General features: G+C 39.3%; 1 protein-coding gene and 1 long non-coding RNA gene across 2 annotated transcripts in view; one reads left to right on the top strand and one right to left on the bottom strand.

Annotated features, from left to right (window-relative positions):
• Nucleotides 1-4,550, bottom strand: part of LOC130928587 (uncharacterized) — a 31,904-nt gene extending 27,354 nt beyond the window's left edge. Inside the window, exon 1 of the long non-coding RNA XR_009066719.1 lies at nt 3,284-4,550. This is a non-coding gene — a long non-coding RNA (uncharacterized LOC130928587). The remainder of the gene's footprint in view (nt 1-3,283) is intronic.
• The window catches only part of podxl (podocalyxin-like), a 29,782-nt gene that overhangs the window by 4,489 nt on the left and 10,518 nt on the right, over nt 1-14,775 (top strand). The window contains exon 2 of the mRNA XM_057855280.1: nt 14,129-14,707. Within this exon, the coding sequence (XP_057711263.1) occupies nt 14,129-14,707 (579 nt within the window). The remainder of the gene's footprint in view (nt 1-14,128; nt 14,708-14,775) is intronic.

Below are 14,775 nucleotides of genomic sequence, written 5' to 3'. Positions count from 1 at the left end.
GAACCATGACTGTGCGTAGTGCTACCAATTGATATATCTTCTCTGCGTTGGGAATTAACATAAGGTGTTAAGAAAAAGATCAATTGCGATCTTGCTTCCCCACATTGCTTCCCATGATATTTCTAATCGTAGGGAGAGGGATTGTAAGGCTTTAGCCAATTAAAAAAAGGCTCCAAAGGCTGCCAAAATTCACTCTATTCATTTAACGCTGCCTTTTATCTCTCTATATAGGTAAAACGGCGCCATTACAGATTGGGCGCGACAATGCGTGAGTGGGTCGTGCAGCGCATGCATTAATTGCGTTAAATATTTTAATGTGATACTTTTTTTTTTTTAAATTAATTACCGCCGTTATCGGGATAAATTTGATAACCATACCTTAAGCCTAAACTAAAGACTCTGGATGAGTGTAACACATTATTTCTGTAACGTTAAATACAATTAGGAAACGATTTAATTAAAAAATATACTGTATATATATTTAAAAAAAGGCATGGCCGATATTTTTTTGCCGATTCCAATACTTTGAAAATGACGTGATCGGACCCGATCGATCGGCACATCTCTAATTAGAGGTATTTTTTCGGCCAGCAGCAGCCACTGTAAGTATTGTAAAAAGACGTCAATGTTGTGGAGGTGGGGAACACACCACTAATTTGCTAATGCTAATGAAAGTCCAACTTGCATCAGAGTTGGCATACCATTAAACTGTGTGAACTTGCTAACCTGCAAAACTCAAGGAAGAAGCTGCTTAGAAGTGTCCTCCCGTATGCAACTGTGAGAAATGTAGTGAACCGAGGTTTACCCCCTTCTCCCCAATTTTCATTTGTGTTTTATTTATGTGGTCTTAAAGCAGCCCAAAGCAGCTTTCATTTTTTGTTGAATTTGGCTGTGTTTGTGGACAAAAGCAGTAGTGTTTTACCTGAAGGAAGGCTCCATTTTTATTTGTTTATGTTATTATCTGTCTAAGATTTTTCAGTTATATTTAACATATTTTAGGGCTGTCAAACGATTAAAATTTTTAATCGAGTGAATTACAGCTTAAAAATTAATTAATCGTAATTAATCGCAAGTAATCGCAATCCAAACCATCTATAAAATATGCCATATTTTTCTGTAAATTACATATATATTCTGTAAAATTATTGTTGGAATGGAAAGATAAGACACAAGATGGATATATACATTCAACATACGGTACATAAGGACTGTATTTGTTTATTATAACAATAAATCAACAAGATGGCATTAACATTATTAACATTCTGTTAAAGTGATCCATGGATAGAAAGACTTGTAGTTCTTAAAAGATAAATGTTAGTACAAGTTATAGAAATTTTATATTAAAACCCCTCTTAATGTTTTCGTTTTAATAAAATTTGTAAATTTTCAATCAAAAAATAAACTAGTAGCCCGCCATTGTTGATGTCAATAATTACTTACACAATGCTCATGGGTGCTGAAGCCTATAAAATCAGTCGCACCCAAGCGCCAGCAGAGGATGGCAAAACTCTATAAAACAATTAACAAGTGGGCATTTCACCCTACTGTCATTTAAATCTGTCTGAGCGGGACATGTGCGTTAATTGCGTCAAATATTTTAACGTGATTAATAAAAAAATTAACGACGATAATTTTGACCGCCCTAATATATTTAGTCAGATAATGTTGAGTGGTCTTAAGACATTTTTTAACGTTCTTGGATAAGAGTGTATTAACACGTTTGTATTTATTCTAGGGCTGTCAAACGACTAAAATTTGCAATCGAGTTAATCACAGCTTAAAAATTAATTCATCAAAATTAATCGCAATTCAAACCATCTCTAAAATATGCCATATTTTTCTGTAAATTATTGTTGGAATGGAAAGACATCACAAGACTGACATATACATTCAACATACTGTACATAAGTACTGTATTTGTTTATTATAACAATAAATCCACAATATGGCATTAACATTATTAACATTCTTTCTGTGAAAGAGATCCACGGATAGAAAGACTTGTAATTCTTAAAAGATAAATGTGAGTTTGTATATTGTGACTAAATATTGCCATCTAGTGTATTTGTTGAGATAAATGAAATGTTTGAATAGAGTTTGACCAAAGTCTGAGTATCATTTTGCATAGCTATTTTGATTGAGAATAGGAATATTATTTTTGTTGTGCTTTCAGTAAATGACACTGTAGCGACTTAACTGTTTCGCCCAAATGCATGATGGGAAGTTGGGCAACGATGACTGTCAGTGGTGGCTGCAAATGGTATATCTTCTATGCGTTGTGTTCAATACAGAGTGTTAAGAAAAAAATCATCTGTCATTCTTCCCCACGTCGCTCGCCACAAAAGTTTTAATCGTTGTGGAAGAGATGCCAAAGCTTTTGCCAATAAATAGCGCGACCCCAATGAATGCCTGTGTCCACTCCACTCGCTTGTCTCTGCCTCTTAGCTCTCAATATACACAAAACAGCGCTACTGAAAAAATTAATTACCACCCGTTAACACGATAAATTTGACAGCCCTAATTTACTCAGTATGTTAATTTTTATTTAATAATTGCAATTTAAATTTGCTAATAAAGTCCAGACATTTATTCTGGAAGTTTCTTTAGTAGTTTTTGAAAACAAAGGTTTGAATTGAATGGTGTATCACCTCAACTAATACACATGAAAGTTAGTCCAGGTCAATACAGATTTATTTTGCATTGATCATTTAGCCTATCAATTATTTAGGTTCATATTCTTGAAAAATGTTGCCCTGACAGTCCACAGCAAAAAGTGTACATGCAGGTTATGCTGTTAATTGGTCCCTACCAATATTGAGAACAAACCGACGTCCTTGCCTAATGCTAAAGCAAATGTGAATCCTATGCTAACGCTACGAGTTACATTTGGTGTGATGATCATTCAGCACAGACCTTTAAAGGCCAAAGCAACATTGCATATTCTTTCTTGCCAAGATAAGAAAACAAATCTGACTGCGTGTTTCAAAACAAGCAAGCCTGGAGACCGGAGAGGACACTGGTGAGTTGTGGGGGAGGCGCAGCACGTCACATGAGTGACACAACTAGACACTACTACGATGCAGGCTAACTACACATAAAAATGCCACACATTGTGAACATGTGACGGAAACCATGGCGCATTTTTATTTCGTTCTCGTCTTTCTGACTTGTACATGACAAGGGCTATTAGATGTATTTTGTTTGTCAGCTGATGCCATTAAGAGCAGTTGATGGCATCAACCGACATGATATTGGGTGTCAAAAGTGGCCATTTACGTACCTCTGCCACTTGGAGATGGGCCATCAGGAAGAGGAATCATCATGAGTTATCAGTCCTCTCCAGGACTTCCTAACCCCATGCAGATGGTCTCTCCTCTGCTTTTGGTCAGGGGTCGTGACCTGTCCATTTCCTACAAGATAACGGGTGGTCCAGGTGCCGAGGGGAGAAGCTGCACGCCCGCCGGTTCGGTGTCTTTGCTGGCCGGTGAGCATGGGAGAGAAGAGAGAACAATGGGTGGAGGGGGGAAAATACTTTTTATCAACATCCTGGTTCCCAAGGAGGGTGCGGTGGCAGGAGATGGCCTTGAGTCGGCTTTTTTTGCTCACTCGGAAGAGCCTTTTCATGTGTCCTGAATGGTTTTCATACAGAAAATATGAAATTTGTGTTAACAGTACAGTGGTACCTCTAATTACGAACGTCTCAAGCTGTTATATTACTGGGTTTATGTGTTTGTTTGCTTTGTTGTAAAAATAAATGAGACAACTTTACTATCTAACAATAACTCAAGTGCTCATATGCTTCTCCAAAACACAATACAAACGGACACTTAAAACACTGATTAGCATTATCGCTAACTACTAGCTTAGTAAGCTAAGTCGTAACGTCTCATTAACCAAGAATGCAAACAATACAAATGGCGTCATCACTTCTGACGGAGACACACTGGATCTAACAACAAAATAGTACGGATGAGGGCATTTACATGGAAAACGTGACTCTACTTACAGTATTTTCACTTACGAAACTGCTTCCAGAATCAATTAATTTTGTAAGTAGAGGTACCCTGTACTCTGTAACTTTGCGTAGAACATACAGGAAGAGCTGCTTGGCATTTCATGACAGATAAGCTCCACATTCTTCTTCTCTTGCATGCCACGCTCCTCTCCCAGGTGTCAGGCATTAATCAGGCCTTGCAACTGGTACCGACCCGGACCTCCTCCGCTCTGCATGGTGTCCGCCTTGTTTTTAATCTGCTTCATCACAGCATGTCAACTCCTCCCAATGATTGCAGCATTAACCAAAGCAGACTTGCCTGCACTTTTCAAGGTTCATCAGATAAATGTCTGTTTACAAATGCTGTTAAAGTCATTAACTGACATTGAAGGTGATTGACGATCGCTGCCGCCCTCTCAGTCTCAATGGTTTGGACATCGACCACCGTCAATGGCAAGGAATGAGTTTATAATTAGAGATGTTTATGCTGATCGATCGGGTCCGATCACGTCATTTTCAAAGTATCGGAATCGGCAAAAAAATATCGGACATGCCTTTTTTAATTTTTTTTTTTTTTCTTAAATCATTTTCTAATTGTATTTAACGTTACAGACATAATATGTTACACTCATCCAGAGTCTTTAGTTTAGGCTTAAGGTAGGGTTATCAAATTTATCCCGTTAATGGCGGTAATTAATTTTTTTACAAATTTATCACGTTAAAATATTTAACGCAATTAACGCATGCGCTGGACGACCCACTCACGCATTGTCGCATTCAATCTGTAATGGCGCCGTTTTACCTATATATAGAGCTAAAAGGCAGCGTAAAATGAGTAGAGTGAATTTTAGCAGCCTTTGGAGCATTTTTTTAATTGGCTAAAGCCTTACAATCCCTCCCCCTGCGATTAGAAATTACGTGGGAAGCAATGTGGGGAAGAAAGGTAGTAATTGATCTTTTTCTTAACACCCTATATTAATTCCCAACGCAGAGAAGATATATCAATTGGTACCACTATGCACAGTCATGGGTGCACTTCCCATCATGCATTTGGGCACAACAGTTAAATGGCTACAGTATCATTTACTGAAAGCTCAACAAATACACTAGATGGCAATATTTAGTCACAATATACAAAGTCACATTTATCCTTTAAGAATTACAAGTCTTTCTATCCGTGGATCCCTCTCACAGAAAGAATGTTAATAATATAAAATGCCAACTTGAGGATTTATTGTCATAATAAACAAATACAGTACTTATGTACTGTATGTTGAATGTATATATTCGTCCGAGTTTTATTCATTTTTTTCTTAATGCATTGCCAAAATGTATATGATCGGGAAAAATTATCGGGAATGATTGGAATTGAATCGGGAGCAAAAAAAAAAGCAATTGAATCGGGAAATATCGGGATCGGCAGATACTCAAACGGGAGCAAAAAAACCATGATTGGAACAACCCTATTTATAATCATTGTTTAAAAAACAAACATTTGCCATGACTAGGCCTGTTGCGATAAACAAATTTTAGTGATAATTTATCTCACATTATTGTGATATGCGATATTATTGCGCCCCCCCAAAAAATGTACAGTAAATTTACAATAACAGTGATAATCCAGTATATATTAATAGATCAAGTACACCCATTTAAACGCAATAAAGGTTTACTCTTAAGTTCAACAATACTTTTTAAGAAATCACAACTAAAAACAATAGACCATGCTTCTTCTAAGTAAAATACAACAATATTGGTACAGCACATAAACACTGAATAAATGTCTTTTTGAAGAAAAAAAAAAAAAAAATACAATTGCACGTAATAATTTCAGCATTTAAGTAGGCAAATGAAAACTTTTCCCCCTCATAGCTTCTGCTATGGCGTTCCATGTGTATTTTTCTGAGTGGATGTTTTCCGAGGCACCCTGAAGCGCATGCAACGGTGATGACAGCCTGTCGAAAGCCCCAGGTTGAGGAAATGTTGCTCGCGCTGTGTGTTAATAAAAAACAAACTTGTCAGCACGTCGTGTGTGATATCACTGCCAGAAAAACACACATAATAGGACACCTTGCAGCTTCCACCTCGCGCCCGGTGTATTTGAGCCCCAAGCCCTCGTCGCAGCATATTGCATAGTTGGTAACAAGGAAACCGAACTTTTAACAGCACGTCTGCCGCACACGCGTAGGAAAGTTACCACGTTCATTTTTATTTATCGTGCGATAAATGGAATTATTGCATATCGCGACAGGCTTAGCTATGACCAAAAAGTGTTGCACATTTGTGAGCTATGATGATCAATCCTGCTGCAAATGAGTTAAGGACATACAGTGGGGCAAATAAATATTTAGTCAACCACTAACTGTGCAAGTTCTCCCACTTGAAAATATTAGAGAGGCTTTTAATTGTCAACATGGGTAAACCTCAACCATGAGAGACAGAATGTGGGAAAAAAACCCAGAAAATCACATTGTTTGATTTTTAGATAATTTATTTGCAAATCATGGTGGAAAATAAGTATTTGGTCTATACCAAAAGTTCATCTCAATACTTTGTTACTTTGTTGGCAATAACGGAGGCCAAACGTTTTCTGTAACTCTTCACAAGCTTTTCACACACTGTTGCTGGTATTTTGGCCCATTCCTCCATGCAGATCTCCTTTAGAGCAGTGATGTTTTGGGGCTGTCGTTGGGCAACACAGACTTTCAACTCCCTCCTCACTCCGTGGCGTCAAAATGATAACAAGAACGGGGAGCAAAAATCCCAGAACCACACTGGGGGACCTAGTGAATGACCTACAGAGAGCTAGGACCACAGTAACAAGGGCTACTATCAGTAATACAATGCGCCGCCAGGGATTCAAATCCTGCACTGCTAGACGTGTCCCCCTGCTGAAGAAAGTACAAGTCCAGGCCCGTCTGCGGTTCGCTAGAGAGCATTTGGATGATCCAGAAGAGGACTGGGAGAATGTGTTATGGTCGGATGAAACCAAAAGAAAACCTTTTGGTAGAAACACAGGTTCTCGTGTTTGGAGGAAAAAGAATACTGAATTGCACCATACCCACTGTGAAGCACGGGGATGGAAACATCATGCTTTGGGGCTGTTTTTCTGCAAAAGGACCAGGACGACTGATCTGTGTAAAGGAAAGAATGAATGGGGCCATGTATCGAGAGATTTTGAGTGAAAATCTCCTTCCATCAGCAAGGGCATTGAAGATGAGACGTGGCTGGGTCTTTCAGCATGACAATGATCCCAAACACACAGCCAGGGCAACAAAGGAGTGGCTTCGTAAGAAGCATTTCAAGGTCCTGGAGTGGCCTAGCCAGTCTCCAGATCTCAACCCCATAGAAATTCTGTGGAGGGAGTTGAAAGTCCGTGTTCTCATCACTGCTCTAGAGGAGATCTGCATGGAGGAATGGGCCAAAATACCAGCAACAGTGTGTGAAAAGCTTGTGAAGAGTTACAGAAAACGTTTGGCCTCCGTTATTGCCAACAAAGGGTACATAACAAAGTATTGAGATGAACTTTTGGTACTGACTAAATACTTATTTTCCACCATGATTTGCAAATAAATTCTTTAAAAATCAAACAATGTGATTTTCAGTTTTTTTCCCCACATTCTGTCCCTCATGGTTGAGGTTTAACCATGTTGACAATTACAGGCCTCTCTAATATTTTCAAGTGGGAGAACTTGCACAATTAGTGGTTGACTAAATACTTATTTGCCCCACTGTATTAATTCATATTTTTTTATCATTAGTACATTCCTTGTACAAATACACATACCAGTCTGGTTTCCAAGGACAGGGAGTGTGTTGTTAGTGGATAATGAGAGTGTAAGTGCGTGTGTGTGGCCATTCGTCTCTATTTAGCAGTTAAATTTACAGCATCTCTTCATGTTCTTTCCTCTGACCCTCCTCCCTTTCACTTGTCTCGCGCTTTCTTCCCACCCAACACACTCACGCCTCCTCAACTCCCGACGCCCCACGAGGGGAAGACCCCTCCCTTATACGGCTCCCATCCGGTGCACCCCCTCACAATGGCTGAATTAGCTCTCTTGGCTAACGAGGCGCAGGGATGTGCAACCGTCATGCGGCCGCACGTGTGGGCTCTTTGTGTGGAGTGTCACCAAACTAATGGGGAAGATTTGTCCCACTAACTCTTTTAGATGTGTATTGTTTAAAGTGAATTGTGCAGCGGGCCACAGTATTTGGCAAGGTGGACAAACTACTGGCTGGCTGGCAGACAAAAACAGGCATAAATGTGTCCCATTTGTAGTTGTAATGCCTGCCTGAGTCACTAACCCCAATTTGGCATCATTGGAACCGCCGTTTTTGCTACGCAAGAGTACAGAAAAAGAACAAGAAATGAGATAACTTAATTGCTGTTGTAAACAGGGGCGTTACTATTGGGGGGGTAACGCATATTAAGCATTTTTTTTTTTTTTTTTTTTACATTTTATCAAGTTTTCACCAGTGTTCACCTGGCTGTTGAGTTTAGTGAGTTTTGAAGCATTCTGAGCGGGTCAAAGTCGGGTTCAAAGCGTCGGTGGGACAAAGAATGACTGCTCGGGGGCGCTACATAGTGTATTTGGAATTTGTCGTTACATGGTATGAAAGATTGCACCTGTCTTGAGCTGCCTGCCGATTTTGGTGCATTTTGAAGCATCCTAAGGGGGTCAAATTGAGCTCAAAGGGGCTGCGGAACAAAGAATAACTATCATAATAATAAAACCGAGGAACCACAATAGGTTACCTAAAAAAAACATTGTCACCTGCATATCCATTCTGTTCAGTTATGGATGTGTTCTAAGTAGGGGTGTCAAACGATTCAAATTTTTAACAGAGTTAATTACAGCTTAAAAATTAATTAATCGTAATTAACCGCAATTAATCGCAATTCAAACCATCTCTAAAATATGCCATATTTTTCTGTAAATTATTGTTGGAATGGAAAGATAAGACACAAGGCGGATATATACATACAACATACTGTACATAAGTACTGTATTTGTTTATTGTAACAATAAATCCACAAATGGCATTATTAACATTCTTTGTTAAAGTGATCCACGGATAGAAAGACTTGTAGTTCTTAAAAGACAAATGTTATAGTTACAAGTTATAGTAATTTTATATTAAAACCCCTCTTCATGTTTTCGTTTTAATAAAATTTATAAAATTTTCCATCAAAAGTAGAGTTAATATAATAATAATAAGAATAAAAATAACAATAAGAATAGAGTGACCAAAGTCTGAGTAAGTTTTACGTGTATTTTGCATAGCTATTTTGATATGGAATGCCAGTTCATTTTGCATTGTTGTTTAACTGTGAGAATAGGGCCTCGTTACTATAGAATGAATTGCTTTTCTTTTTGTGAACATTATTTTTTTTGAGAGGGATAGGAATATTATTTTTGTTGTGCTTTCACTAAAACGATACTTATGTTTGTTGTGAAGGAGAAGCTTATGCCAATAACGGCGCGGTCCAAAGAACGCCTGTGTCCATTCGCCTTTATAAGATATATATCTCTGCACATATCTTACCCAAAATACAACAAGAGACACATAATTGCCACTAAAAGAAAGAAAACTTACCGAAATATGTGTGGAGCACAAATAGCAATTTGCATTGCATTGTGCATACAGCATAAACATCTCACAACTACTAATTCTCCCACGTTTAGAAGAAATAACATTAGTATGGAACGGCGCTGCCCCCAAGCAGCCGGTGGCATTCTCTTCACTCTTAATGTCCATAAACGGCCTCATTGTAATCTGTTTGTGGCAATGTGGGAGCTGGTCATTCAGTGCATGCGTTAATTGCATCAAATATTTTAACGTGATTAATTAAAAAAAATAACGCCCGTTAACGCGGTAATTTTGACAGCCCTAGTTCTAAGTCAAATCAACTTTTATTTGTTTAGATCAAATCACAACAACAGTTATCTCAAGGAGAAAACAAAACATGTTTTAAGGTGCAGTAGCCCCACGCTGGATTTCGAACTATTTGAGCATTGTAGCTTTTTATTTGCCCCCCAGATAAGACTAATGCCCACCCACTCCTGGCAACCTGGTAACACCACTGTTTGAAAAAGTTATAAAAATGACCAAATCCAAGTCTGAACTCAGTTTAACAACACGACCAGATTTTGTGTTTTTACTGCAGTTTTTCCCCCCAATTATTACAGGTACCTAGACTGAGGATCCCTAATCAACATGCTTATTGTCAGTCTCCTTCCTCTTTGAGCTCGTTTCTCTAGACAGGGGTCCACGCCCACAGTTGGACCTTCTACCAGAAAGGCAAAGTGACCTCCCCAAACCCTTTTCCTTGACATGCATCAGAGGTTTATTATAAAAATGTTACTACCTCTGCCAAGCAAATCTCCATGATAGTAGATCTGATAGCCCGCGGGGTTAGGAATGTGTAGGCGGGGTAAAAACAATCTCTGCAGAGATAGTGGCAGGATGACGGGTGCTGTCACCCACAAAGAAACAGATGCGGCGGTGACAGATGGAGGTCAGGGAGTAAGGCTTTTTCAGAATTTTCAGAGGGGAAATGTCATATGGATCTTTGCTGCTCAACAAGTTTCAAAAGCAATCACTCACTCACTTCTAGGAAATCATTGAACTTTTTATAAAAAACTGCATAGACTCCGAAATGGAAATTCAAAGTGAAACATGAATTTGTAATACAATACTTATAACTGTCTGTCTCAGTTAGTGAGAGTACTCAGGGACTGATAAGCAGTGCGCCTGTGCCTGCCTTTACCAGCTTCCATTTGACCAGAATGCACTCTTATCTGCACACCACTGACCCCTTGGGAGTAATGATGGATTCACAGACTGGGAAAGAAGCTACAGTGCTGGCCAAAAGTATTGGCACCCCTGCAATTCTGTCAGATAATGCTCAATTTCTCCCAGAAAATGATTGCAATTACAAATGCTGTGGTAGTAACATCTTCATTTATTTTGCTTGGAATGAAAAAACACAAAACAGAATGGAATCATTATCATTTTACACAAAACTCCAAAAATGGGCCTGGCAAAAGTATTGGCACCCTTTGAAAACCCAAGTGATGCTTCTCTACTTTGTGTAATTAACAGCACTTGTTATTTACCTGTTGCACATAACAGGTGGTGGCAATATCTAAATCACACTTGCAGCCAGTTAAAATGGATTAAAGTTGACTCCTCCTTTATCCTGTGTCTTTGTGTGTACCGTATTGAGTAAGCCTGAACGATGTATCGTTTAAACATCGCCATCGCGATGTGCGCGATAGTCCCATCGCAAGCACGTGCAATAGTTTTTATTTTTTTAATCCACATACACCTTGCTTTCTGCTCTGCGCACAGCCTCACACCCTCCCTCTCTCAGCCCTTTGTTCCTCACAGTCACTGCAGCACTTGCTTATTAAAGTTAACGATGCTCGTTGTCTTTGAACTTGCCAAAGAAGCGGACTTCAAAGCGGAGCAACGTGTCAATCATCGTTTAACTTGTTAAACAGTTTCTGCAAGGAAGTCGCGCTGGAATGAATGTGTGTGTGTGGAGACGTTGGAGACATATAGGGGCCGTTTACATTTTGATTCTCCGAGAATACGAAAAATTTCCAAATTTGCATTTGCGTCTTAAGCCCTACTACTGTGGGACCATTGGTCTTACGAGGAAGTGAGTAAACATCTTGTTTTTTATGTCAAATATGAATACAGCAATTACAAAGTAAACCCTACAAGCTTTCTTTAACTAAAGGACTACTAACTAAAGGACTACTTACGTTTGATCATTGATAGGCATGTAAAAAGGTCTCCTCATGCACATTAGCTGCACTAGGGCGGCACAACAACTGCAGCTGCCCTCCTCCAGGGAACGAGCTGTAAATTTCTCTCCGCCGGGTGGTTTGCCGATCCGCGAAGACAATCGACAACCCAGTCGTCATGTCAAATAATCCGGGCTAGTTATGTGATTTTCCGCTTCGAAGACTTTGAAACATCACTCGGTTCGGGTTAGCATGTCGGCTAGCTGTCACGCCTCTTGGTTTGTTTACATTCTCCGAAGCCGGGGAAGGGAAATGACATATGTCCGATTTAGGTGTCATAAAATATCGTTCAGGAGGTGCGACAGTAAAGGTGAAGTCGACAGTTTTGACCATTATGGAGTAATTTTGCCATGTCGTCCTGAATAAGTGCATTTTTGTTATTTGATATACCATTTAGCACAAGAATGTTATTTGTCATGACCATGCCATTTATTTAGCAGTTGTTCTCTGCTAGCAGTTCTCGTCATCTGCGCTTTGCTAAATTGTTTTATATAGTCGAATCGCCTCAAAATATGATTCTAATTCACATGATAATGCTATTTAAGACTTTTTCTCCTGTCGTATGCGCTTTAAAATGTTGTGCGCCCTATACATTAAAACTGTTTTGAAATAGACCATTCATTGAAGATGCACCTGAGGTGCCTTATAATGCAGAATATACAGTAAATGTTTATTTTCCCTGCAGTGCATACTACTCTGTTGTGCGATGCCGCCTCAAGTTTAACTTCATTACAATAATAATGAGTTAGAAGAATGTTTGTGCCATGTTTTTCCTACAAAAACCATAATATACCTAAAAATATATTTCCCTCCCGCATCTTTTTCCATTTTCAAACATTTTTTTGGTAACACTTTATAATAACTATCCGTTTTACTAGTTAATAGATCATTAGTAAACTGTTGATAAACGATTTATTGTTGATTAGTGAAGTATTTGTTAACAGTTTGTTAAGCATTTACAGGGTGTTCTAAACCTGAAACACATTTTGTGTCGAAACGTTTCAAGTTTTTGTGTTTAACGTTTGGCATTTCTATCTTTTCAGGTTAAGAAATGCCGTTCACTTCAAAAGAAAAGGCTTTTTGATAAGGCGTTTTGCAGGCAGCGCTCATGTTGCACATTTATGAAAATCTGCCATAGAACCAACAAATATTTGTACTTTTCTTTGTATATTTAACCAATAAAACTTATGACCTTCAACATGAAGTGTATATAGTTTAATTAAGATCCATCAACTAGCATGGGCATTTAGAATGGGGTCAACCATATTGGAACACCCTGTAAACACTTAACAAACTGTTAACAAATACTTCACAAATCAACAATAAATCATTTATCAACAGTTTACTAATGATTTATTAACTCGTAAAACGGATAGTTATTATAAAGTGTTACCCATTTTTTAAAATGCTCCAGGTAGCCACTATGGCAGCGCTAAAGAGCCGCATGTGGCTCTAGAGCCGCGGGCTGCTGACCCCCGGCTTAGAAACTGCTTTCAACACAAACTAAATTGTCATACAAGGGTGTGCTTTTGAAATTGGACTTTACTGTAATTAAGAACTGTTTGATAAAGAAAACCGATTCATTACAGTCTGCTTCTGTCTTATCCCATTTTGTTGTTTAGTATGTATAAAGAAATGAGTCATTGACACAATTTTTATCAGTGTTTTGCCTACAAGTAAAAACACACTTTTGTTTAGTTTGACTGAACAGGACTTGTCTGATTTGTGTACTGAGATTTGTTTTCATGTTTTATACTCAAAACCTTTCGTAAAAACTTGTGTGACAAAAATCAGACAACTCGCGTTTCATTCAACCAAATTTTAGTAACGCGCCCCTTCACATCCTCAGTAACGGTTACGGCGAAAAGTAATTATTTAGATGTCTCACTAACGAAAAAAATAACGCGGTTATACTCCAACGCCATTAAGCTGTACACTGAATGTGTGGCTGGAAGTTAGTGCCAAGATGATGACATCATCTATGGTAAATGTCATTGTGGCTAATTGTGCTGTAATATGTCATCAGTGGTCTTGCGCGGGGGATACAATACAATAGATGGGAGGAGGTCACAATTCACAAAGACGCCACTGTGGTGCAGACGTACAAATAGGCAGTGAGCTGCATAGGTGTGGTGATTCCAAGTTTATTGTCTACAACATCCTGGCCCAGTCACTATAAATAGAGTGACAGAGGAAGATGGATGACCGAGGTGTTGAATGTTAAATGTAACTTCTTCTCTGATGTTTGATTGTGGTTCTGTCTCCAGGAAATATATAAATTAACACAAACACTTTGTCTACTTTTGCATTTTAGGCCTTTTATGTCAGAAATCCCACTGCGAATCTTTGACAGCAGCTACCAGTGTCACCGTAAAAAAAGACGCATCGGCACAAGTCCCGACTGCTTTACCCACCAAAGTGCCAACCGTCGCCAGCCTAACAACAATCCGAGCTGTAGAAGCGCCGGCTACTGACAAAGTACAAACTGTGGCCCCGACAAATGGCGACGCAGTGAAGGTCACGCAAGCCACGACCGGTTTGCCGTCGGTCACCATTCCTCCTGTTGTAACAGCACCAACTGCTAAGATAACGCCGGCACCCACGCAACAGCACCAGCCTCAAACAAACAGCCCTCGGAATGTCCTTGTCTCTACTGCGCCACCCACTGTTAAGATTATTACCCTTGCAGCTGTAGCCACGACGGGACCATCCAAAACCACACTTGTAGTTCCGACAACGGGTAGTGCAAAAGAATCGACGCCAAGCAAGACCACCGATGCCACGGTCACGCTGACGGCCAAAGCGTCCACAGGTGCCACCACGGTGATCCAAAAATCTGCCGCGCAGACCACCAACGTTGCCCTCAAGACGACTGAACAGCACATCGCCACAGGTAATGCCAGCGATATTCCATGAACATGATAGTATTGTATTTATCAAATTATAATTAATCCAACACAT

Source organism: Corythoichthys intestinalis, chromosome 13 (genome assembly GCF_030265065.1).
Source record: "Corythoichthys intestinalis isolate RoL2023-P3 chromosome 13, ASM3026506v1, whole genome shotgun sequence".
Classification (NCBI taxonomy): Eukaryota; Metazoa; Chordata; class Actinopteri; order Syngnathiformes; family Syngnathidae; genus Corythoichthys; species Corythoichthys intestinalis.
Note: the sequence above shows the minus strand (reverse complement) of the source record. Positions and strands in the feature narration are given on the sequence as shown.